We start from the raw sequence: 23,667 nt of genomic DNA, 5'->3' as shown, positions 1-23,667 counted from the left end.
AAATCTTACATGGCTGGTCATCATTTTTCCATCAGAAGCATGGTGAACTCTGCTTTCCTCCCTTGCATTTGTCTTCTTGCCTCCAGGGACCCAGAAGTCACGCCTATCTCTTTCTCCCAGCAATTAGCCCATGCTGCTTTACTGACAAATCAAGAACCAATTGGGGAACAGACCCTTAGCATCAGGGCCACTCCTACACATAGAAGTTGGGCCAGTGTGCTGGGTTAATAAAAGGAAGGGGAACTGGCCTCCAGAGGATGGTAAATCATGAGGAGTTGACTAAGCAATAGATAAGGAAACTAGAAAGAATGGTGTGTTTGGTCCTTTGTATGTGTATGCTTTGATTTTAGGTGGAAAGGGAAAGGCAGGTCATTTTTCCTGTGTCTTGCTGATCTGATTTGCTTTCAATTTCAAGTGATCCTTAAGCCAAAGGGAACATTTGGTGTTCTCATGTTCAGTGGCTAGGCAGATGCATTTCTCCTCTGAACTATAAAGTTTGTATATAATCAGTCTTTCATAGGGCTACTGTGAGGATTCAGTGCACTTGGCTCAGCAGTTGGTGCATTCAAAGGGCTCAAGCCATGGTAGTTCATTTCAGCTATTCAAGGAATTTCTCAGTTGAAGGAGCCTGGTGCTTTGATGAAATACATTCAGTATACCAGTATAAACAAAACAAAATTCAAAAGCTTAACAAGTTTAATTGGTTAGCTGGTTCATTGGTTTCACTGGTTAGGTTTTTTTTTTTTTTTTTTTTTTTTTTTTTGTCTGTCTGTCTGTCTGTCTGTTTATCAACCTGACACAAACTAGAGTCATTAGAGGAGAAAGAATATTAATTGAGGAATTGCTTCCATCAGATTATATTGTAGGCAAGTCTGTTGAGCTTTTTCTTGATTAATGTGGAATTGTGTTGGAAAAACCCACTGTGCGTGATAGCCCCTAGGCAACTGCTGGTGTTGGGTTATAAACAACAGCAGGATGATCAAGCCAGTAAGTATCCTTCTACTGTTGTCTCTATTTGAGTTCCTGTTCTGACCTCCCTCAATCATAAACTGTGATGTGGACATGCAAGCTACAAAAATCTTTTATGGGTCCATGTTGGGTCATAGTTTTTATCTCAGCAATGGAAAACAAACTAGGACACAAGCAAGTCTAATGTCGTACCATACAGATGCTTTTCAAACAATCTATATCCAATTCCTCATAATGGGATATTTCTCATCCCTTTCAATTGTATTTTAAATTAACATAATAATTGTATACCTAAGTGTGATATTTCAGTACATGTACATAAGATAAACTAATCAAATGAGACAGACAGCATTTTCAGTTATTTCTTTTTGTTTGGATACTTTGAGTTTCTCTCTTCTGGTTCTTTTCAAATATATTATGAATCATTGTGTAGTATAATCAACCTTCTCTTCTCATTCAGAAGAGACCATGATTGAAATTAATTTAACAAACTGGCACTGAATACTTACTATGTGCATAGCCTTGAGCTTGATGCTGGGTTTATTATAGTGCTAATAAACCACTGTTCTGTGAAGAGAAAGTGGAGGGTAATTGGAAACTATCTCTTAATAAGAGCTATGGATGTTGAGGTCTAGCTAGGAAGTGTTCTTGAGAATAAGAAGGCAGATGGGTGTTCCAGTAATACTTCTGACCGTGGGATCAAACAGACTGGCTTTAATCTTGGCACAGCCAGGGGTTAGAAGCTTGTCCAGATCTAGGGCAATTTGTACAAGACCACTAATAATAGCAATTGGTTTTAACACATAAAATGAACCAAATGCATGTAAGTTCTTACTAATGAAAATAGTATAATGAGTAAATGGTTAAGATGGGATTCATATGCTGTGCAGTGGTGGGTATATAGAGGTCATAGGACAACCCTGGGTGTCTGTTTTTCTTTCCATTTTAAGACAGTCTCTCTCTCTCTCTCTCTCTCTCTCTCTCTCTCTCTCTCTCTCTCTCTCACACACACACACACACACACACACACACACACACACTCTTTCTCTCTTGACTTTGCCAGCCGTTCTACTTTCTTGGTCTCCAGCCTCTGCAGAAAAGCACTGGTATTACAGATACTTTCTACTGCCTCTGGCTTTTACATGGACTCAAGCTCAGGTCTTAATGGTTGTGTGACAAGTGCTTTCTTTCCTCATCATCCCAGCTCTTTAGTTGCATTGTGTAAGGTTTAGGCACACATGGTAAAATTACAGGGGACATATAAAAAAAGATTATATAATCTCAAGTACTTTTCCACAATATTCTTATTAATTACAAAAAACAAATCACAAATTTTATTGTAAAGAAGTTGTCATAAGACAACCTCTTCTAACATATCAGAGTAGATATCCCAGTTATTGAGACATATCATCATCACATGCCTCCTTCTCTGCATCCTGAAAAGGGCATAGCATCTCATTTTTGTAATATTCCTGTTGAAAATGCATCATCTATATTCAATCATGAAAAAAATCACAGGACTATGATTGAAAAACATTCTCAAAAACACTTGGAATGAACTATGAAAAATAAGTATCAGTGACTAGAGGTGAGAAAGGACATGTGACACCAAATGCAATGTATCACCCTGGATTCATTCAAGGACCTATAGAAGGAAATTAATTTGAGCAATTGTGTACTTTATAGTCAGGTGTGGACTAAATTGAATTGTGTCAGTGAAACTTTTTTGTCATTTTTGACAGAAGTTATATTATGGTTGTATAAGATGTGAATATTTTAGGGAGCTGAATAAAGATAAACATGAAGAATTCTCCCCCCCCCCCCTCTCTCTCTCTCACACACACACACACACACACACACACACACTGGGATCTCTGTAACTATACAGCCCATGTTGCATGATCCTCCTGCTTCAGCCTCCTGAGTGTTACGATTACAGGTGTGTACTACCATCATACTTAGCTTTCTTGTACCACTTTTACAATATTTTCCTAAGTCTGAAACTGTTCCTATATGAAAAGCTACGGAGTGAGATTTGGTCTTTGACAGATATCTTTTTTCCTCTCAGAATCTAGTTTGCTTTTGTTAAAAATCTGTTCACAGTGAAAGAAAGCTGTTTGAGATATTTAACTCATAAAAATGAAAGGTGTATTTTGAATCATGGTCATTTCTGAAGACCTGCCTTCCCTAAAGTAGGCCTCATTTCTTAAAGATCCCACTGTCTTCCAGTAGGGACATACAGAGTATCTGGCTGTGGCTTCTGTCACTCAGTTCATCAGGAGGGTTGAGTTGGCTGATTTTGCTGATCTGATTGATCTGGCTGGCTAGGCTGGTGCCCCTTCTCTCACTGCTCCATGTGTGTCCTTCCAAAAAGCTGTAGGTTCATTTGAAGATGACAGCCTTAACTGATGGAGGAGCATTATTCTTCCATCAAGAGCATATGAAAAGTTGGATTCCTCTTCTAGAATCTCTGGATGAACTCTCACGGTCCACCATTTTGTAATAGTGTCACAGGCTTGTGACCAATCTTTGGATCCAAGCTATAGAGCTGCACATCTCCATGGTGCAGGGGTTGGGTGTGGGGCAATCATCCTAACCTACTTACTAGTGTCAGGAAATAAAAGATAGACCAGTACAAAAAGCAATGTGAATGCTTTAACTTGTACAAAGTGATTCTCGCTGTTGGTAATCACAACTTTACTGTTTTGAGCTGCTACAACTTCAGGGGATTCCTGCCAAATCAAAAGCATCTGGATACAAACCACTTCCAGCCATGCAGAATGCCCTCTTCCAAGGAAATAATAATGCTTTCTTTGTGGCTGGATGGCTGTTGTCAAGGAGATGGCTCCAGATAGCCCAAACAGCTGATGGGAGTGATGTCACTTCTAGGCTTGGCAGGAAGAAATACCACAGTGAGAAAAAGAGGGCAATGGCCTCTCTGTCTCTAATCATGAATATGCTACAGTAGCAGGAAAGGCGACTTCCTTTACAGTTTTTCCTTTGGGTAATTGATTCTATTTTCAGTTTCAAGTTCACCAGGGGTTAAGCTCATAATCCACAAACATGGCCTTACTGAATAGAGCAATGGATTAATTTTCTGTAGGTTCATTGTAGTTCTCTATTTCATTTTGTATAGGGGAAAGCCAAAGTATGAAAAGCAGAGGTGGTCACAGGATAAGTTGTAGTTAGACACACTGCTTGCCCTGCAGTCCTATCCAGTCGGCCCCCTGAGATATTTGCTTTTAGAATGGAGTCTGTTGGCTATTGCATTTAAGTGCTGTGGTAGACTTTCTGTCTATTTTGATTTCTGTTTTTGCTTTAGATTTCATACATGTATACAATGTGTTACGGTCATAGTCATCACCTCCCATGACATTTTCTTGTCCCCATGCATCCATGCTGACTCCTTTGTTCTTTCCTACTGCTCTCTCCCTCTCTCTCTCTCTCTCTCTCTCTCTCTCTCTCTCTCTCTCCTACTTTCATGTTCTTTTCCTCCCCACTGAGTTTAATTAGGGTTGTTTGTATGAGCATGCATGGGGGGTATTCAGTGGTCTTCCTCCCCAGCAATTATAGGTCTCATGTCTGAACTCTACCTTCTAAGTTGGAAAAAGAACAGAACAGTTGGGGAATATAGCCCGTGTACACCATTTAGGACACTCGGTTCAGAGGGGCCTGGGCTCAAATCACATCTCTGGTTATTGTCAGTTTACAAAGAAAGAATGTTTAGGGTTGTAGGGAAATGAGAATTTCTATCGAAAGAATTCCGAAAGTTAGCTCAGGTTATTCTTACAAAAACCTTACAGGATAGGTGTTAATCCATTCTCTCAGATGAAACAATTGAGCTTGCCAGTCATGGACACCCACTTGTTCCCCTAGGATCGAAGAATATAACAGGTAAAGGTCTGTAGCTAATGGTGTCTGGCACAAAGAGTCTTCTGACTGCAGAGTGCCCAGCCGAAGCTGCATGACAGAACTGCTTTACTGCCAGGCACCACTGTTCCACATCCAAGCATTCTCCTCTCCTCTCCTCTCCCCTCCCCTCCCCTCTTCTCCCCTCCCCTTTCTTTTCCCCAACCTCCCCCTCCCCTTCCTTATTCCTGTGTAGGTTTATAAAGAAGTGAGGAAAAAACTCCTGAGAGTGGGAGGGGTTTCAAGGTAGGAATAGCTGAAATTGCAATTTAGTCAGGACCTTTGGGAGGGAAGGAGTGTCTCTTCTTAAAATATATTCATTGGCCAAGAAGGTTAAAACATGGTTCCAGAGTGCTCAGATGCTGAAACTAGGAGCTAAGGATCTGGTTTTAGTGGATAGTAAACGTTTAATACTTTGGGCAAGCCATTTACTGACTGTCGGTGCAAGAGTCCTAATAGTAACAAAATTCACACTAAGTATGGATGAGCCCTTTATAGGCACGCAGCTTCAAACTAATCCTGCAAACTACCGTGTTAATAGCGCTCCACAGGTGGTATTTTTCTAAATCGAGGCAGAACTGAATTATCTGAGTTTCAATTTAAGGCAGGAGCCTTTTGGGTACAAAGAGCCGAGGCGCGATTGGTTGCGGAGTCACTGAGTCTGGAACAGCCAACAGACTGGTACTCTGAGCTGTCCCACCTCCCGCTTAAATTAACTGATCGGGGCGGACCTTTTCCCTCAACTAATATGGCGCTCGCCTTGGCTTCGGCCCGAATGCCCTCACACACTAAACATGGTTGCCGCTTCTTTTCTCCTAGTATTGCAGGCTCAAGCGCGCCGGTTCTGCCCTGAGTTAAGATGGCGCCCACCCAAGCTCTTCTTGCCCGGTTTTGGATCTGGGCAGGGCGGCTTCACCTCGCCAGCCTGGGTGACCCCGCCTTGTTTCCGTAGGAAGAAGCGCCGGGAAAGATGGCGGCGGCTGCGGTTTGAATTCCAGCGGCGCCGCTTGACTGAGAACAAGAGCTGGGTCGGAGGGGGCGGGACCTGGGGAACCGAGCGCGCCGCGGCTGCAGGGGAACCAGTGGCGCTGCCGCCGCAGACACCGGTACCACCACTCTGTGTTCACGATGGACTCGGGGATGGAAGAGGACGTCACCCTGCCTGGGACCCTCAGCGGTTGCAGGTGTGGCCCTGGCTTTGGGATTCTTGGTAACTGGGTTGGGGTTCCTGTTGATGGTGGCTCATTCCCAGGAGGCCTTGGGTTTGCTTGAGGATGGTCTCTGCCGCGACCCGAGTGTGGTGGGACCTTCGACTTTGAGTTGTGTGTTCTGGAGTGTACTTTGAGGATGATGTGTAGGCTAGGTAATGGGCTTTTTGAAAGAGTGTGAGGAGATGGGACTAATTAGTAGGGGGTGGTTGGAACTGGACCTTAGAGCACTTGGTGAGCGATTGATTCTTATTTGGGACTTTGCTTTCATTATGGGGAGTGTAGTTGTATTTTAGACGTTGTTTATGGGGTCATGCAGTAACCATCCAGGACAAAGGCAACAGAGCCTTGGCTGGAGATGGACAGAATTTAATTCAAATCCGGCCTATACTAACCTGACCATGTAGGTGACCTTGGTAAGTTGACTTCCCCTCTGAAAAGTGTACTAACGATAATATGCAGCCACTAAAACTGGATGAGAATGAAAAGAAGCAATGGCTACGCAGCAGTTCTCTGGGCAAGTGCATTGGTTGATATACAATCATGGTGAAAAGGATGATCCGATGCTACTGTCACTACCACTACTACAAGTTGTGTCTTCTGTTCAGATACCCTGGACTAGAAATTGTTTTATTTGGGACATTTAGAATGGGTTGTTGGCGTGAGAACTAAACTACCCCATGTCTAACTTAGTAGATCTGCTAATCTTCTCCTTTCCTTTCCTTTCTCTCTCAGCTTTGACTGGACAGACGCTGCATTCATTCCTGGTCCTTTACTTCTTAATCTGCCCTAGGCCTTCCCGGTGCCATGCCTTCTTCAGGATGAAGTTCTGTACTGTGGCTTCCAAGTTTCTCTCTAATTGGCTGCATCTCCCTCTCTAGCCCCCCCCCCCAATTCCTTCTCTGGTTCCCAGCCCAGCCTCTTCCCCCTCTTCCCTGTGCCTGACTGCCAGGCTCTGTCAGGAATGATCTTACTGAGTTGTTTCTTGCTGTCAGGCTGTGTCAGTTGTTCTTCCTATGCCTTTTGCCTTATTAACATCCAGGTTCCACTGCTAGGAAATCCACTCTGACGTTCCCACCCTTGCGTGGGCTCTCTACTGTTCTAGCTCCCCTTACCTGTCTCTATCCTAACCTGGTTGACAGTGACCAGCACAGAAATACAGCCTATGATGTATATTTAATTAAAACCTTTGTTGGGGACTGAGCGGAATCCCAGCAGTCAGGAGGTGGAGGCAGGTGGATTTCAGACTTTAAGGCCAGCCTCGTCTGCAGAGAGAGTTCCAGGACAGCTAGGGCTACACAGAGAAACCCTGTCTTGAAAAACCAAAACACATCAAAAATTTTCTGGTGGTCACAATTTAAAAAAAATAAAAAATAAAAAGAAACAAGTGATATTCTTTGTGGTGCTGGAGGTTGAAGCCAGGGCCTCTCACACCTGTTCAGCTAGTGCTTTACCACAGAGCAGTGGAACAATTGGAAGCAGGTGAATTAATAGCACACATTATTTAGCTTAATATTTCAATATTGGATTGTAGCAAAATCTATAGGAAAACTTGTTGATAAGATATTTTTATCTTTTAATCTTCCTTAATCTTTGACATCTGGTATGGATTTTTACACCTAGATTGCTTCTCACTTTGGGCAAACTGCATTTCAGCATATAGTTAGAGCAGAGTGGTGTTTATCAAATCACTGAGTGAAAAATGATTTGTTGAGGGGCTGCTTCTCTCCCACGGTTACCGGTGGGACCCTGAAGCTCCCCTGAAACAATTGGTCTGGGGTCCATGATAAACAGTACCATGATAGACAGTTCCAAGCTTCCCGAGTCCAAAGTCTGTTCTGTCTTCTGACTAGTCTGAACTAATTAAACTGAGTATTTAAGGGGTTCTTGCAGAGCTTCTGGCGTTGAACTGTCCCTTTAAGAGTGGCAGGGCTATTCTGGCCCCTGAGTCCTCATTAGGTGACCACAATAGGAGAGGAGAGTTCCTGTGATGAAATCATCCCTTTTCATTTTAATACTCTGCTTTCTGAGCACCCTTCTCAGGGTAATTTGCAAGCCCCATGTTTACAGCCTAAACTGAGCCCAGTTTGTTCTTGAATTTTTGTTTGTGTTGGGTCAAAGTATATCCGACCTTATGAATTGAATATCGGGTCGCTTTAGCACATGGCCAGTAAGTGCTTGCCTCTGTGTTAGGAGCAGACTGGAAGTAAATGTTTAGCCGTAAGCCTAGTTTGATTTTTACCATCATTGATGTGAGGAAACACTGATGAGAGGATGGGAGGGTGAAATCAGAAGAGGGTTTGATGGAGTGAGAGGGCTAGCTTGGATCTGAAGTATTCTTGGGCCGTGAGGCTTCAGGAGAGCCGTGAGGCTTCAGGAGAGCCGTGATTCTGCAGTTAGCAAAGTACTTTCCTATTAAATGATGCGAGTTTGATCCTCAGATCTCACACAAAAAGTGTTGAGCATGGTTATAGAGAAGCTGAGATCAGAAGATCCCTGGTGACCAACCCAGCCTAACCTGAGAAACCAAGGGCTCCAAAACAAGACAAAACAAAACAGCCAAGGCAGATGGTTCCTGGGGGTGACTCCAGGTTCACCTCTCAGATCCAGATGTGTGAATATCCTTGGATATGATATGTGCCCACACTCAGATGTGCCCCTGACCTGAACATGCACACATTTGAAGATGTAGTTTACGTGCCACAAAGCTTACCCATCCAGTATAAACCGCTGCATGTAGATGAGCTATGTACAGAGGTGTGCCCAGACCAGTACAGTCCAAGTTTAGAGCATTTCCTTGTGTCTACCAGCAATCCTTCCTCATTTAATTGTCACCCTATATCAACTCAGGTCCCCTTGCACACAATCAGTACTTCTTCTGTAGACTTATCCATTCACATAGACCTTATAATGCATATTCTTTTGTGAGATCCATATTGCAGCTTGCTTCATAACTTCTTTCTCTTTTTGTCAAGTAATATTTCATTGTATCCATGTGCCACACTTCCTGCATGTTAATGGATATTTCTTGTTTTTTTTTTTTTTTGTCCATCCCGAACATTGCTCTGAACCTTTATTAGTATATGAGTTTTGTGTGGCCTTGAGTTCTCAGCGGTCTTTGGTTCCATTCAGGAGTAGAGCCACCAGGCTACAGGGGATCTCTGCTTATTATTTGGGGGACTGCCAAGCACAGTTCAAAAGATGGGGCGCCGTTTGTCTCTCACCAGCAGTGTCCCTGAGGTTCTGGGTTTTTACACTTCACCAGCAGTTTTCATTGTCTGACTTTTTGACTTAAACCATCCTCACAGGCATGATATGTCATTGTGGGATTGATTCTGTGCTGCTTGATGACAGCACATAACCTTTCATGTACTCTTTACTCATTTGGGTTTTCTTAGGTGACATGTCAGATTTTTTTTGGCCCAGTTTTTTTTTTTTTTAAAGTGATTTATTTCAGCTCTGCAATTTAATTTCATAGTATCTGTCCTCCAGGCATGTACATATACACAATGATACCAGTGTACAGATACTCATTCATACAGTGTGGTTTTTAAAAGAACAACTTGGAGACAGGTTGAATTCTTCTTAGCAGGGGATGGGGTGAATACACATCCTTTCAGAAATATCTTTCCGGCTTTTGGCAACATGCTACTGGCTCTTGGAAGTCAGCTTCCTGGGTTACAGTGGAGCCTTTTAAACACAGGATAGAATGGAGAAAGTTTTGGGCATCAAGGAATTCTTTTATGGGTCATTGCCAGTAATGTACGAAAATTATTGCCGCAGAGTGTGTGGTACCATTGCAGCTGTGGATACAGTCACCAAAAACTTCAGGACAAGTTTGTAGTCAGGAGAAAGGTGGGTGCAGAATCTCTTACATAGTTAGATTGCATGGCTTTTGTGTGTGTGTGTGTGTGTGTGTGTGTATGTTCATCCATTTGTGTCCCCTCATGCATTTCCCTCTACTTATTGCTCCCCACCTTTCCTTTTGGGGAGCCTTAGTTTTTTATTTATTATTATTTTTTTTAATTACAGAAAGAAAGCAAAAGCAACATTTAAAAAGTAGCACCCACTTTGGTGGTTGAACTTGATTTTAGTTTTTAAAATTCATTTTAGAAAATGGAGTTTGTCATATTAGTGATGCTTATGGGAAGAAATAGAAAATTAAGATGAGGAAAACATGTCTCCCTGCAAGTGATTTCTTCAGGTTTTTTGGAATATTTTCTTGCTGTTAAGGATTTATAGCTCACCAAGCTTTTTAAAGAAGTGTAGAATGACTTTATATGTGGTTTGTTTTTTTTTTTTCCCATGAAGACATGTTCTACTTAGGTTTTCCCATTACTTTTATAGCTGACCTACTTTAAGTGCTCATGTTCTTGATGTTGGATTTTTGTATTTTCAGGTTTTTCTTGGTGTCCTGATTCTGAAGGTTTTCTTTTCCTTCAAAGTTGATAGAGAGTTGTCTCAGATACAGCATTTTTATGGAGTTAGAGGCAGTGATAGAAAGTTACCCTGGAGTCACACCAAGCTTCCTTTAAATCTTATTTTCAAATTGTCTTAGACAGAGTAACTATTTGAAACATCATAACAAAAGCAACTGGGGGAGGAAAGAACTTATTTAATTTGCACTCTCCAATAACAGTCCATCACTGAGGGAAGTCTGGGCAGGAACTCAAAACAGGGTAGGAGCTAGGAGGCAGGAGCTGAAGGTTCCGGAGGGGTGCTGCTTACTGGCTGGCTTCTCATGGCCTGCTCAGCCTGCTCTCTTTGAGAATCCAGAACCACCAGCCCATGGATGGCACCACCTACAGTGGGCTGGGTTCTCCCCCATCAATCCCTGATTTAAAAACTTCCAGTCAGCTGGATCTTATGGAGGCATTTTCTCATTTGAAGATCCCTCCTTTCAGATAACTAGCTTGTGTTAAGCTGACATAAAACTAGCTGGCATAGATATAAAAGGCCTGGATCTAGACTTGATCGCTACTTTGCTGCCATCTGACTGGCGGAGACACTAAAATTACCCAGGCCTCAGAGCCTTTCTTTAGAGGAAAGACACCTTCAGGGAGTTGGCTTTTGGAACGAGTGTAAATATTTTATAACGTGTAAGGCACGGTGCGTGTGAGAACGGCAGTGATGTGCGGCTCTTGTTTATGAAGCATCCTGTTATGCCAGGCATCTTGCTGGGCACTCTGTGCCTTTTTTTCAAAACAGAGTCTGTTTCTCTGTGAAGTAGCTGGTTTTCTGCTGGAGTGGAAGGCTGGGAGACTGGAAAAGATGCTAGCAGGACTTAAAACAGACTGTAGGGGAGTGTCGCTTGTGGTTTAGATTTCTGTCACTGCCCACAAATACTCACTGAAACCCCTGAGACAATGCCAGCTTCTTAGATAAGTGACTTCTACATTTTTGATGTTCCTCAAAGTCAGCTTTTGTGCCTGTATTAATTAATTTTCTATTGTTGTGATAAGAGACTATAGCCAAGGCAACTTATAGAAAAAATAAGTTTATTCAGGGTTTACGGTTTTAGAAGGTTAGAGTCTGTGCCCATCAAAGCGGGGAGCATGGCAATAGTCAGGCAGACATGGCACTGGGGCAGTAGCTGAGATCTCATGCCTTACGACAGCAATCACTGGACAGAGGTAGGGAGACTGGGAATGACATGAGTTGTTGAAGCCACAAAGCCTTCCCTAAGTGACACACCTCCAACAAGGTCACACCTGCTAATTCTTCCCAAGCAGTTTCACTGATTGGGGACCAAGAATTCAAATATATAGGGGTTATTCTCATTCAAACAAGCACAGTTTCTAATTTGCAGAAGTTTAACATGTGATTGCAATGACCAGTTGATGTTTAACAGATAAAGTCAGACCCAACCCAAGTGGTTTGTCACTGGCATAGTGCCTCCACTTGGTACATACTTGTAAGATGAACAACTAAATGACTGTCCCCCATGAATGCCCCGCAGCTGTGAGCACTGGAAGGCAGTTCTAAAGCTAGAACTTTCAGCCAAAGCCTGAATTTCAGTGCTTCCTGTCCCCTGGGCAGCTCAGTGCCCTGTCCTTCTTAGCCATGGCCCAATGACTGCCCCACGAGGTCCAGGCTGTGTGCCAGGTTCCTTTGGTTCAACTGCCCATTGAGCTCTCATCCCACTGTGCTCTCTCCTAGTGGCCTTCACCCTGTTCTGCCCAGTGATCTGGATGTCACCGGTGACACTCCCGGCTTGGGAAATGGAGGTAAGTGTACGCACCAAGAAGTAGAGGGGAGCAGGCTGAGACCTTGAGCATCTGTGGCCTGAGGTGGTGTGTATTGTCCTGGGGCCTAGAGCCGACCTGGCCTGACACCCCGTGGAGCTCAGCATCTTGTACACCTTGTGTGCTAATTGGCTCTCAGTTTTCATGAGAGCCAGTTCATGTTTAAACTGGATTGTGGGAGAGTACAGTCCAGGTTTTCCATTCTTCATCATTTTCATTCTGAAAGAAGTGCGTGCTATTCTAAGTATGTAGGTAGTGCTAATAATCTTTGAGATATTTCACTTCTGCTCTTTTTCTCTTCTCTAATGTCATGAAATATGTGCAAAAAGAAGGTTTGGAGAAGACACACAGAAAGAGAAGGCTTATTTCTGGGAAATGCTATAATTTAATAGTCCATCCCCAGGTTTTCCTCTGGGTCCTGTTAATTTTTACTTGAAACAAAATGACTGATGAGCAGAAAGTTGTGAGGCCTACCCTTAACTCAGCCCATGATGTCCTTGCACTTCTTGCCAGACTCTGGCCAAGCATTGGGATTCAACGTGGAATGCCAGTGCCTTCACACAGGGAGCAGACAGACAAGAAGTTAGCCTGAACACTGCTTTGATCAGGTTAGGAACTGAGAAGAGGTAGGTGCTGGGAGAAGACTGGGAGAGCAAGGGAGTCAGGTGAGCTTCCCAAGACACTGGTCACTGGAGCTGAGACTCAGCACTAGACTGAGGGAGGGGAAAGACAGGATGAACATCCAGACACTGGTGGCTGAGCACTGATTGAGGATAGAAAACAAACATTTGTGCCCCTTAGACAGCCATACAAGGCTCTGCACACTCTCTCTGCCAGCAGTTGGCCTATGCCTGGGGCCTTCTGTTCTCTTTTCTGCCTGCAGCCGCCTGCTGTGTTGAGAACTCAGCTTAAAGCATAACACCTTCTATGGCTCTCCTTACTTAGCATCCTCTCCCTTCTGAGCATTGTATATATTCACTTTTCTTACTCCTTTTGGCCTCTATGCAAGAATACAGAAGAAAACAGGTTCTCACCCCCAGGGCAGGCACTCTTCCCATCGCTGCCAAACCCCAGGCCCTGGCTTGAGTTATCCCAGTTGTCCCACTGTCCCCATTGTTCCTCTCCTGAACACCTCGCCTCAGTGTCTGTTCTCGGAGAGGCAGCCAGAGGGAGCCTGAATCTGTTCACTTGCTCTCAGTCGGTCCTCAGTGTAGCAGTGCAGCAGTGCAGCAGTGCAGCAGTGCAGCAGTGAGCAGGGCCTGAAAGGCCGGCCTTCCTGCTTTGCTTTTCTTGATCCCAAATCACCTTTAGCCTAGCACAGGATCACCCAGTTGTTTTGTTTCTTTCCTCCCTTTAGAATGGATCTATTTGTTTCTTGGTGTAGGCAGGCCCAGAAAGCCTTGACAGGAAGCAGCCTTTCAGTGCAGCTTTGTCAGGGAGCGAATGCTCAGTCACTTGATACCCACTATCCAGCATCATGACCTTTGTTTTCCTCCTTTTGACCACGTGCCGGGGAACCTGGTGCAGGCTCACTGTCTCCTTCACTGTTGTTTCCCAGAGTGCAGGCTCGTCTCGGTGCAGGGCAGGCGTGTGGTAAATGTTTAACGAACTAAAGAAGCTCTGGAGATACTGGGTCCCAGGAAGGCCTGTGGGTAGTTGGGTTGTAGTTGCCCACCATTGCCCGCTTTTGTATGAAAATTTTTCTTAGAACTTAGGTTCTGTGTTTATGATACACTTTATGAGGCTGCTCTCCTGTGGCACCAGAGGTTGTGTGGCCATGACTGATTTTAGGCTTTGTGTATGGCCTACAAAAGCTAGAATCGTCATTAGTGTTTTATGAAAGAGGTTGCTAACTGTACTGTGAAGTCAGTCAGGCTGTGTCAGTTACTGACATGTGAGAAGGAGGAAGTATGACAGGAATGACATGCTTTGTCACGTGCCCCATGTAAGTTTTGGGTTCATCCCTTGACATATGTGGTTATATCAGGGCTAATGTAGGTAATTTGTCAGCATTGAGAATAAAGTAGTTTGATTTAGAGCATTCTCTGAACTCAGGTCAGTAAAGGCCACCAACTGGGAAGTTGCCCGCAGGGACATCATGATTGCTACTCTGACTTTCCCTTCTGGGCTCTCAGCCCCAATGGGAATGCTGGGCAGCCCGCATGCTCATGATTTCCTTTTTGTGTTTTTCCTTTCTGTAGTGCTCCCAAACGTGTCAGAAGAAAAGGTCTCTCCCACCAGAGCCCGGAACATGAAGGACTTTGAAAACGTAAGTGAAGACACCAAGTCATCATCCCTTTCTAAGAAGTCATGTCTGCTGCCATCATGTGGCCTGGGAGAGAACTGTTTGAGTAATGTCAGAGGCAGGGGGATTGTGGGGCTTGATGGCCAAAGGCATTATCTGTGAGGCTTTTAGACACACACACAACCAGTCTTTCATGAAAGTTTTGGTAGGTTCTGCCTGGTAATTGGTTTGTTTCTGTGTATGGAAGATGAGACTGTTGCCAATCAGTGTAGTAAAGTGGAGCTGTCAGTACCATAGGCACAGCTTAGATAAGCTCTCACTGGTTCTGGCTGCAACTCCTGAGGTGTTTTATATTGGCCCCATTTTACAAAGGGGTTGTCAGAGTAGGGGAGACTGATATATGGTCAAAGACAGAGCTGGGATTCAAATTCACTTTTTAGTTAATGGATAGTTTTGATTTTTAGAAATGGATAGTTTTGTTTGTTTTTGAGACAAGATTTCTCTGTGTAGCCCTGGCTGTCCTCGAATAAGTTCTGTTGATTAGGCTGGCGTCAAACTTGGAGATCTGCCTGCTTTTGTCTTTTAAGTGCAGGGATTAAACACCATCACCTGTCTGAAAATGAATATTTTATTAAGATTTTTCTTAATTTATTTTTGAGTGTATGGTATGTGTATGTTAATGTGTGTATGTGTGTGTACACGCATATGAATGTGCATGTGTGTATGTGTGTGGGGACATGTGTAATGGCCAGAGAAAGATGGCAAGTATTTTCCTCTGTCACAGTTTGCCTTATTCCCTTGAGATAGGATCTCTCACTGAACCAGAAGCTTGTCTTTCCAGCTAGGCTGGCTGGTTAGCAGCTGTCTAGCAAGACCCCAGGATCTGTCAATACCGATAATGCAATGATTTAGAGCATCTCTGTCCCTCCCAGTGCTGAGCTTACAGGCAAGCATAACCCTGCTCAGTTTTGTTTAGTTTTAAGTTCTACAGTTGATTTCAATAGAGGAATTCACAATACCTGTATCCAAGTTCCTGTATTAAGATAGGCTTTTATACACTAAAACCTTGTTCAGACATTATAGTTCTCACATAACTATGGTTTTCATTAATGACTTGAGTGAAAATTTCCATTCCCCATTTTGGCTGTCTGGCTTTCTTTCTTCCTTTCTTACTGATTATTTGGGAACTTTACATCATGAACCCTGAGTACAATCACTTCCTAGTTCTCCCAGTTCTGCACCACCACCCCTCCCATCCCCAGTTGGCAACCTCTACCCCGCCCCACCCCCAAAAGAAGACGGGGAAAAAGAAAAGCCAACAAACAAATATGTTCAATTTGTGTGTTGCCCATATAGTCACTGGAGCATGGTCTAACTCTTAGTGGCCTGCCCCTTAAAGGACACTGAGTCCTTCCCCACTGTGTCCCCGACAGATTCTCTATAGATCAACTATGGAGAGCTACACTTCAGAATTCTCATCACAGTTTTTAAGAATTCTCTTCAGTCCTACTCAGTCTTTCTAAGTGGGTGCTAGGGATTTGAATTTAGGTCCTGATGTTTTAGCATCATAGCCACCTAGTAAAGCTGCCCCTCTCCCCGAGTTCACTCAAGCGTTATAACTCTGCTGCACTGCCCCTCCCCTCTCATTTTGCCAAATTTGTGGCTGGTGAGTGGAGTGTGGGTAGCCTGTACCCAATGTTGTGTTGTAATTGTCAGAGAATAGACTACTGGTGACAGATTTGGCTTTGAAGCCCAAGCATTGTGCCTTTCATTTGTTAGCAGAGGGGTTGTCAAGTAACAGGAAAATAAGGTTCTTCTCCCAATTCCAATTCTCTTTAACAAGTTACCTGCTCAACGCTCTCATTTATCATGAGAAGAATTAGACCCTTCTTCATTTGTAACCAAATGAAATCCACACTATGGAAGACACAGAAGATATTTATCAGAGAGAAGATGGAGGACACAGAGGGAAGGATGCCTACAATTATGCCTCTCTCTCCCCAGTTGTCTTTGCAGAACAGAGTGCTGCTGTCTCTGGATTTAATTTAGAATACTCATTACTGCTAATAGTTATCTGCAAACCACCAGTGACCAATTGAAGAAATGACTTGTCAGATCTTTAATGGAAACAAGTAATTTTTGAGCTTTGAGTTGTTATAATTTCAGCTGTACATGCGCTGTTATGCTGTGGGGTCTGGGGGCCTGAACTGAATGAGATTTGATTGTTCCACATCATGTATAATTAAAATATGTTCTCCTGTTAAATGCTTGTTCCTGTTTGATCATACGAGTAATAATAGCTGCTGTTTATTAGGCTCTGAGCTGGGCACTTTAAGTCTGAAACTCTTCATAGATGTTTCTTTAATGTTAAAGCAGCTTTGTAAGATCAAGAGTTATTATTTGTTGTCAAAGAATACAGTTTTAAATTGCGTTACCAGACTAGGAAATTTTACAGCATTGTTGTTGAGGGAAATATAAAAATGAACTTGCACGTTCCTGCACGTTCCTGCTCCAGAGTCCGGCAATTCTCTGCCCCAGCCGCCTGGCTGCCCATGCACTGGCAAGCAATGGCTGACCTGGTTTTATCTCGTGGAGATTCTCTGACTCAGAACTCCACAATCTCTCCACCTAACTTGCTAGGTTCCCATGAATGTTGCAACCACACCAGCCCCGTGCTTCAAAGCCCCCATAGCCTTTGTGGTGTACATCAGGCAAACCTACGCTTTGCTGCCCTACCTTTTTCTCTGGAACCCAATCGAGTTGTGGTGAGAAGAAAAACACCACACAAACTTAGCTCAGAAACAATGGTAACTCAATCTCTGGCCAATCTTGTAAGTCTTATTAAATCGGATTCCTCTGGCAGCAAATCCTGACTGATGGGGAAACTTCAGCAGCTACATCTTGCCCTTCTGCTCTCCCGTTCCAAAAGGCCTCTAACCTCTCCTCCAAGCCTCTAACCCTCTCCTCCTCCTTCTGTTCCTCTGTTCAACCTGGAAGTCCTGCCCTCGTGCCCAGCTCCTATTCATGGGATTGGTTCGCAAGAAGTCATCTGAGTGACTCCTTGTCTGGAGCCCCTCCCAGGGGAGTGGAATTAGCATCAAAATATAAACAGCACCAGGCCATCCACAACACATTGTATAGTTTTGGATTCACATCTGCTTTTGAACTCTAAGGAATCCTAAGTCCTACTCTGTTTAAGCTTTATAAGAGATACTGAGGCTTGGGCATGTGATGTGGCATAGGTGGTCTTAGAGGACCTTACTAGTGACTACAATGTCTCTGGATAGACTGCATATTGATCCCCTTTTGCTGGTGACTTTTGTGTGCTAAGGCCAGCTGCTTAGCCTCCCTGTGTGTCACCTTGTTTCTGATAGGCTGTTACGAGGATGAAGCCTCTGTCTTAGTGCCAAGTACACCCATGTGTCGGCTGGTCCTTTTTCCCCTTGCTCTCCTATTATTGTGTTTCTCAGCTCTGCTGTGTGATTGAAGTTTCTCTTGGCTCAGACTGTTCTTGATGGCCAAAATCTCATTTTTCTTGAAGGTGAGGGAGAGCTTTCTATGCCAATATGTTTTAGGATTTATGTTTTTTCTTTATGACTGTGGTCCTTTGGCTGCTGTTAGGTTTTTATGGCATTAATATTTTTTATTGTAGCATTTTTGAGAGCAAATTCTGCAGCTGAAATTGAAATGACCACACTGTTCTCACTGTCTCCCTTTCAGGTCTTTATAAGTCACTGAAAATTTTCATTTGGCCTGAGCCACATTTTTGGGCTCAGGCCTTCAATCTCTGTGGTGATATTCTGAGCTTTCTGGGAGATGCTTATAGGAAGAGAACTTGGCATCTAAAGTGGGTTTTAGAGGGGCATGAATATTAAAGGGAGGCATAATTCTTTTGAGTTAAAGGGGAAACTCCTGCTTTTCTTGTTCTAGTCTCTGGTGACTATTGTGTGGACACCAGTAGTTACATTTAACAAATTTGTTAAGACATTGATATTGATTCCCTTGTGGTTTTGCCCAGAGTTTATCTCTTCAATAAATGGTTTCACATGGCCAAGCCAGGCTGTCTCCCAGGGGCTGGAGAGTGTTCAGTGGGTTCTTCCTAGTTAAGTACCTCTGTCTTGGTATGATTGGGAAGATGGCTAGAAAGACGATGCAATGATGTTGTGAGTCAGTAAGCACCTCCTTGGATGTCAGCGATAGACATGGCTTGGGCAGGTGGAGAGGGCTCGGAGAACACTGCAGACAAAGATCACATGCAGCATTGAGAGAGCATGTTACCCAAGTCAGCAAACTGAATGTTTTGCGAATGAGAACATCTCAAGGAAATGAAGCCTGGAAGTAGGTGGGGCTATCAGTTCTTGTCTGGTACACTGCTGGTTGTTGTCTTGACGAAAGAGGACCAGTGATAGATGGGGAAGTAAATGCCCCATTACTTATGCTTTCAGAAATTATGCAGCCCAGAAATTATGCTTTCAAAAGATTATTTTCCTGTGAATGTGAGGAGAGTTTTGAGGGGAACAAGACTGGAGACAATGTTAGTGGAGATCTGTGGTCTACTATGGAAGCAGCAGGGCCAGACTGTATGGCATGGAAGAGATATATGTAGAATGTGGTCCAAGCATGGAGGCAAGGGATGTGATAAGTAGGGTGAGAGCATGAGCTAAGAAACATGGGGAGGGAAGTCAGAATATGGGGTGAGAAAGGGGACTGTGGAGAGCGGGGTCTTACAGAGGGCCATGATGCAGACAGTGGGTCAGAGCATGAGAAGAGAGATGTGGAGACTGGAAGTGTGTGGAGATGAGAGCTAGAAGAGCTAGACGAGCTCTGATCATTTGACACCAGGGGCTGGAAGCCCTGAGGGCTGGGGCCTCACACAAGCTTCAAACATAGGCTATTGGCACAAGTTCTTCCTTGTGGTTTCACATTGGCATGAAAACTGGCATGAATACTAGGCTCCTTTGTTATTGAAACTTGTTATTCACTGTCTGCATTAGCTGATGATAAAGTCAGCTATAAATATAGAAGGTCTTAGGTAGGAAATTAGTAAAGCGATTCTCTCATTGGGAGCCTGGTGTTTGGCCTTTCTGGGTGTTAGTGAAGCAGGTGCTCTGGACCAAATGGGGCTTGGAGAAGGAGGCATTTTATGAAGGCAGTGTTTGTATGCTGGGACCTAGACTAGACACCGACATCTCTCCCTTTAAAAAAAAAGATTGTGGATGAGTGTGATTAGAAGCGTTCAACTCTGGCTTTGGATAGAAAGCGTCGTGAATAGTATCCATGAGGGACCTGTGTTCACATGGGTGTGTTGGACCATACTTTTCTTCTGTGAGACCTTCAGGTTTCTCACTTCTCATAGTTAAGTATGAGACTGTGGTAAGTATCCTTGTGCATATTGTTGGTTTATATTTGTGGAAATCTTTGTGGGGATAGTAAATGACTGGAAAAGGGAGTTCTGGATGTCCCATGCTTTAAATCAAAATTATATGGCGTTAACAGAAGACTCTAAAGAAGGATTGACTTCCTATTCGGATCTTTGTCAAAGAATTGGGAGAAACCTAGGTAGGTGAAGCTGAACGGATGGCCTGCATCATGTCCTGACCTGGGCCACCAGAGGTACTAGAGTTGTTATGTCAGGACCCTTACCCCGACTTGCTGAAAAGCTTGGCCTCAGCTGAGGCAGGTGGTCGGATTTGAGTGTCTACTGGGACTGGCAAGGAGGCTCATATCCTGGAATTTGCTCAGTAACCCCTGTGGTGTGGGTCATTTGCCACTTGAGAGCAGTCCCCCTTTCTTCCACCCCATGCCCACAGCCCTGTCGCTTTAAGAATTGCTATGATGCGTGATCAGCATGGTCTTGGAGGAGATGAAAATCGGGTTTTAGGTTTGACTTGGAACTTACTAATTAGTGCCTTGTACGGGTAGTTTCCAGAACCTCCTGTGAAAGTGAAGCTAATGGAGTCTTTCAGAGTTACTTAGCAGCTTTTGAGACTTGGTATAGCATAAGTGTGGCCTGTGAAGATACACAAGAACGTCTAAAGCCTGCCCTGTGCTGAATGTCTCTAGCCACTGCCCCTAGTTCTGCCTATCCATCTGGATTTTCTGCTGGTTGTTTAGTGTTTCCTTGACCTCGGAATAAAATTTCTAATTTCTGCTTGTGGTCCACAAGGTCCTATCCAGTGTGGTCAGTCAGCAGCCCCGCTTGCTTGGTGCTCATCATGTTTCTATGTCTGTGACACAAAGTCTCCATACATAGACTGCCCTTCTCCATCACACCCAGCTTCTTCCTGGGTGAGGGCCTTGATGGATACCCACCTTTGGCCTGCATCCTCCTTTCCTTGGTTGTCTGGTCCTTCATGTCCTAATTTTAATTTGACCTGGTTAGAAAGGCTATCCTTAATGCATTATTCAGTCCTCTAGCAATCACTCAGCACTCTGTCTTTTCACTAAGGCTCTTACAACTGTTTGTCATTAAGTATGTATTTGTACACTTGCTTAACACATGTCACTGTTGGTACTCGGCACTGAACTTAATAAAATAGTAGACTTCTAACAAGCACATGTTGATTGAGTTACTGCATGACATACTGAATGGCTAGGTTTCCATTGCTTCCTCTGTAAAATGGGAAACATAATTATCTCATATGCTTGTGGTGAGGACAGTGTGTGGCATGTTGGGCCTTGAAGAAATAGGTTGCTCCATGGTAGATGCTAAATAAATGAATGGAGACAACACAGTGAGAGAGACAGATCATAATAGGATGGAGCATGCAGAACCAGAGTCACAGGAAGAAAAGCAGAAATGCAGACATGGGGAGGCCAAGAGAGGGAGGGAGCCCAGGGAAGAGATTGGGGTGAGGCAGAGGAACAAGAGTTTGGGGGGAGGGGATACAGACAGGCAGAAGTGGCCAACCCAGAGCTGTAGAATAATAGTCACAGCCACTCTCTGTGGAGTTAGTTACCTGAATGACATGGGGTCTTTGTAGTGTCTAAGGGAGTCAAGTTTGGCTTTTGAGTGCTAATTGTTGGGCGCAGGGGTTTCTGGAATGACATAGCCTGGATTGAGCCTTCTGAGTTCCCATACTTCTGCATGTCCTGGCCATGCCCTCCAAAAACCTGGCCAGATGGTTGGCTGGGCAGTATAAATTTTTACAATCTTTTTGAAGGCCATTTGGAAAGAGATTTTGATAGTAATAAAAATAAAATTACTCTTGAGCCCAGTAATCCGTTTTGGGGAAATTTATCCTAAACAACCAACCCACTGGCAGGGAAAGAAAAAAATCTCTGTTCATGAAGGTGTTTGTTGCCACATTGTGTATAATTGTGAAAAATTGGGAACAAGGGAAATTATATTTTATAGTTGGTGTCTCCTTGCCGCTTTGGAGCATGCTTGTTTTGAGGCTATTTCATAAATGAGGGAATGGAGGTTACAGAGATGAAATGACTAACTAGCCTGTGAGCCTGGTTTGAATTTAGACCTGTCTCTCAGGTTGTACAGCCCTTACCCTTTTGACCACAGCACAGTGAATGAGTGAACACTCAGTAGAGTAATGCTGAGCAGTTGACTCTCACTTGCGTCAGCGAAACTTAATGTAGTCTTTGTGTGTGCACACCCATGTTTGTGTGTATGCATGCGTGTGTGTGTGTGTGTGTGTGTGTGTGTGTGTGTGTGCACACGCGTAGAGGTCAGGAGTCTGCATACAATGTCATTTGCAATCGCTTTCCACCGTCTGCTGTGAAAGAGAAGTCTCTCACTTAATTTGGAGCTTACTGAGCTAGCAAGTACCAGGAATTCTCCAGCCTTTACCTTCTTTTATTTTTTTAATTATTTTTTTATTTGATATATTCTTTATTTACATTACAAATGATTTTCTCTTTCCAGGATTCCCCCTCCCCGAAAGTCCTATAAGCCCTCTTCCCTCCTTCTGTTCCCCAATCTACCCCTTCCCACTTACCTGTCCTGGTATTCCCTTATACTGCTGCACTGAGCCTTTCCAGGACCAGGGGTCTCTTCTTCCTTCTTCTTGGGCATCATTTGATATGTGAATTGTTTCTTGGGTTTTCCGAGCTTCTGGGCTAATATCCGCTTATCAGTGACTGCATATCATGACCTCATAAAATTACAAAATTTCTGTAAGGCAAAGGACACTGTCAAAAGGACAAAACAGCAACCAACAAATTGGGGAAAGTTCTTTACCAACCCTACATCTGAAAGAGGGCTAATATCTAGGATATACAAAGAACTCAAGAAGGTAGACTCCAGAGAGCCAAATAACCCTAGTAAAAATGGGGTACAGAGCTAAACAAAGAATTTTCATATGAGGAATATCAAATGGCTGAAAAACACCTAAAGAAATGTTCAACATCCTTAGTCATCAGGGAAATGCAAATCAAAACAACCCTGAGATTTCACCTCTCACCAGTCAGAATGGCTAAGATCAAAAACTCAGGAGAAAACAGGTGCTGGCAAGGATGTGGAGAAAGAGGAACACTTCTCCACTGCTGGTGGGGTTGGAAGCTGGTACAACCACCGTGGCAATCAGTCTGGCAGTTCCTTAGAAAACTGGTCATGATACTACTGGAGGACCCTGCTATACCACTCCTGGGCATATACCCAGAGGATTCCCCAGCATGTAATAAGGACACATGCTCCATTATGTTCATAGCAGCCCTATTTATAATAGCCAGAAGCTGGAAAGAACCCAGATGCCGGTCAATGGAGGAATGGATACAGAAAATATGGTATATTCACACTATGGAATACTACTCAGCTATTAAAAACAATGAATTCATGAAATTCTTAGGTAGGTGGGTGGAACTGGAGAATGTCATACTGAGTGAGGTGACCCAATCACAAAAGAACAGCCTTTACCTTCTTAGTGCTAGGATCACTGGCTTACACTGCCATCCCTGGCTATTGAAAATGGGTGCTGTCAGACTTTGGTCTTTCAGTTTGCATGACAGGTGAGCATTTTGCTGACTGAGTTATTTCCCCAGTCATACTTCAGTCTTTTAAAGTGATAAGTAGCACACATGTAGGGCCCAGACATACATGTAGGCAAAATACCCATATATAGTCTTAAATAAGGTGATA

The 23,667-nt window shown here is 43.7% G+C and overlaps 1 protein-coding gene across 3 annotated transcripts in view; it reads left to right on the top strand.

Annotated features, from left to right (window-relative positions):
* Nucleotides 1-5,760: 5,760 nt before the first annotated feature.
* The window catches only part of Cdk5rap2 (CDK5 regulatory subunit associated protein 2), a 173,905-nt gene continuing 155,998 nt past the window's right edge, over nucleotides 5,761-23,667 (top strand). Inside the window, exons 1-3 of one of the 3 annotated variants that reach the window (XM_052176652.1) lie at nucleotides 5,761-6,062; nucleotides 12,246-12,313; nucleotides 14,533-14,600. In XM_052176652.1, the coding sequence (XP_052032612.1) occupies nucleotides 6,007-6,062; nucleotides 12,246-12,313; nucleotides 14,533-14,600 (192 nt within the window). In that variant the 5' untranslated portion in view covers nucleotides 5,761-6,006. The remainder of the gene's footprint in view (nucleotides 6,063-12,245; nucleotides 12,314-14,532; nucleotides 14,601-23,667) is intronic. The other 2 variants (XM_052176649.1, XM_052176650.1) reach the window with 2 other exon arrangements.

Source organism: Apodemus sylvaticus, chromosome 3, assembly GCF_947179515.1.
Source record: "Apodemus sylvaticus chromosome 3, mApoSyl1.1, whole genome shotgun sequence".
Lineage (NCBI taxonomy): Eukaryota > Metazoa > Chordata > Mammalia > Rodentia > Muridae > Apodemus > Apodemus sylvaticus.
The sequence above is the reverse complement of the archived record's forward strand: the minus strand, read 5'-3'. Positions and strand labels throughout refer to the sequence as shown.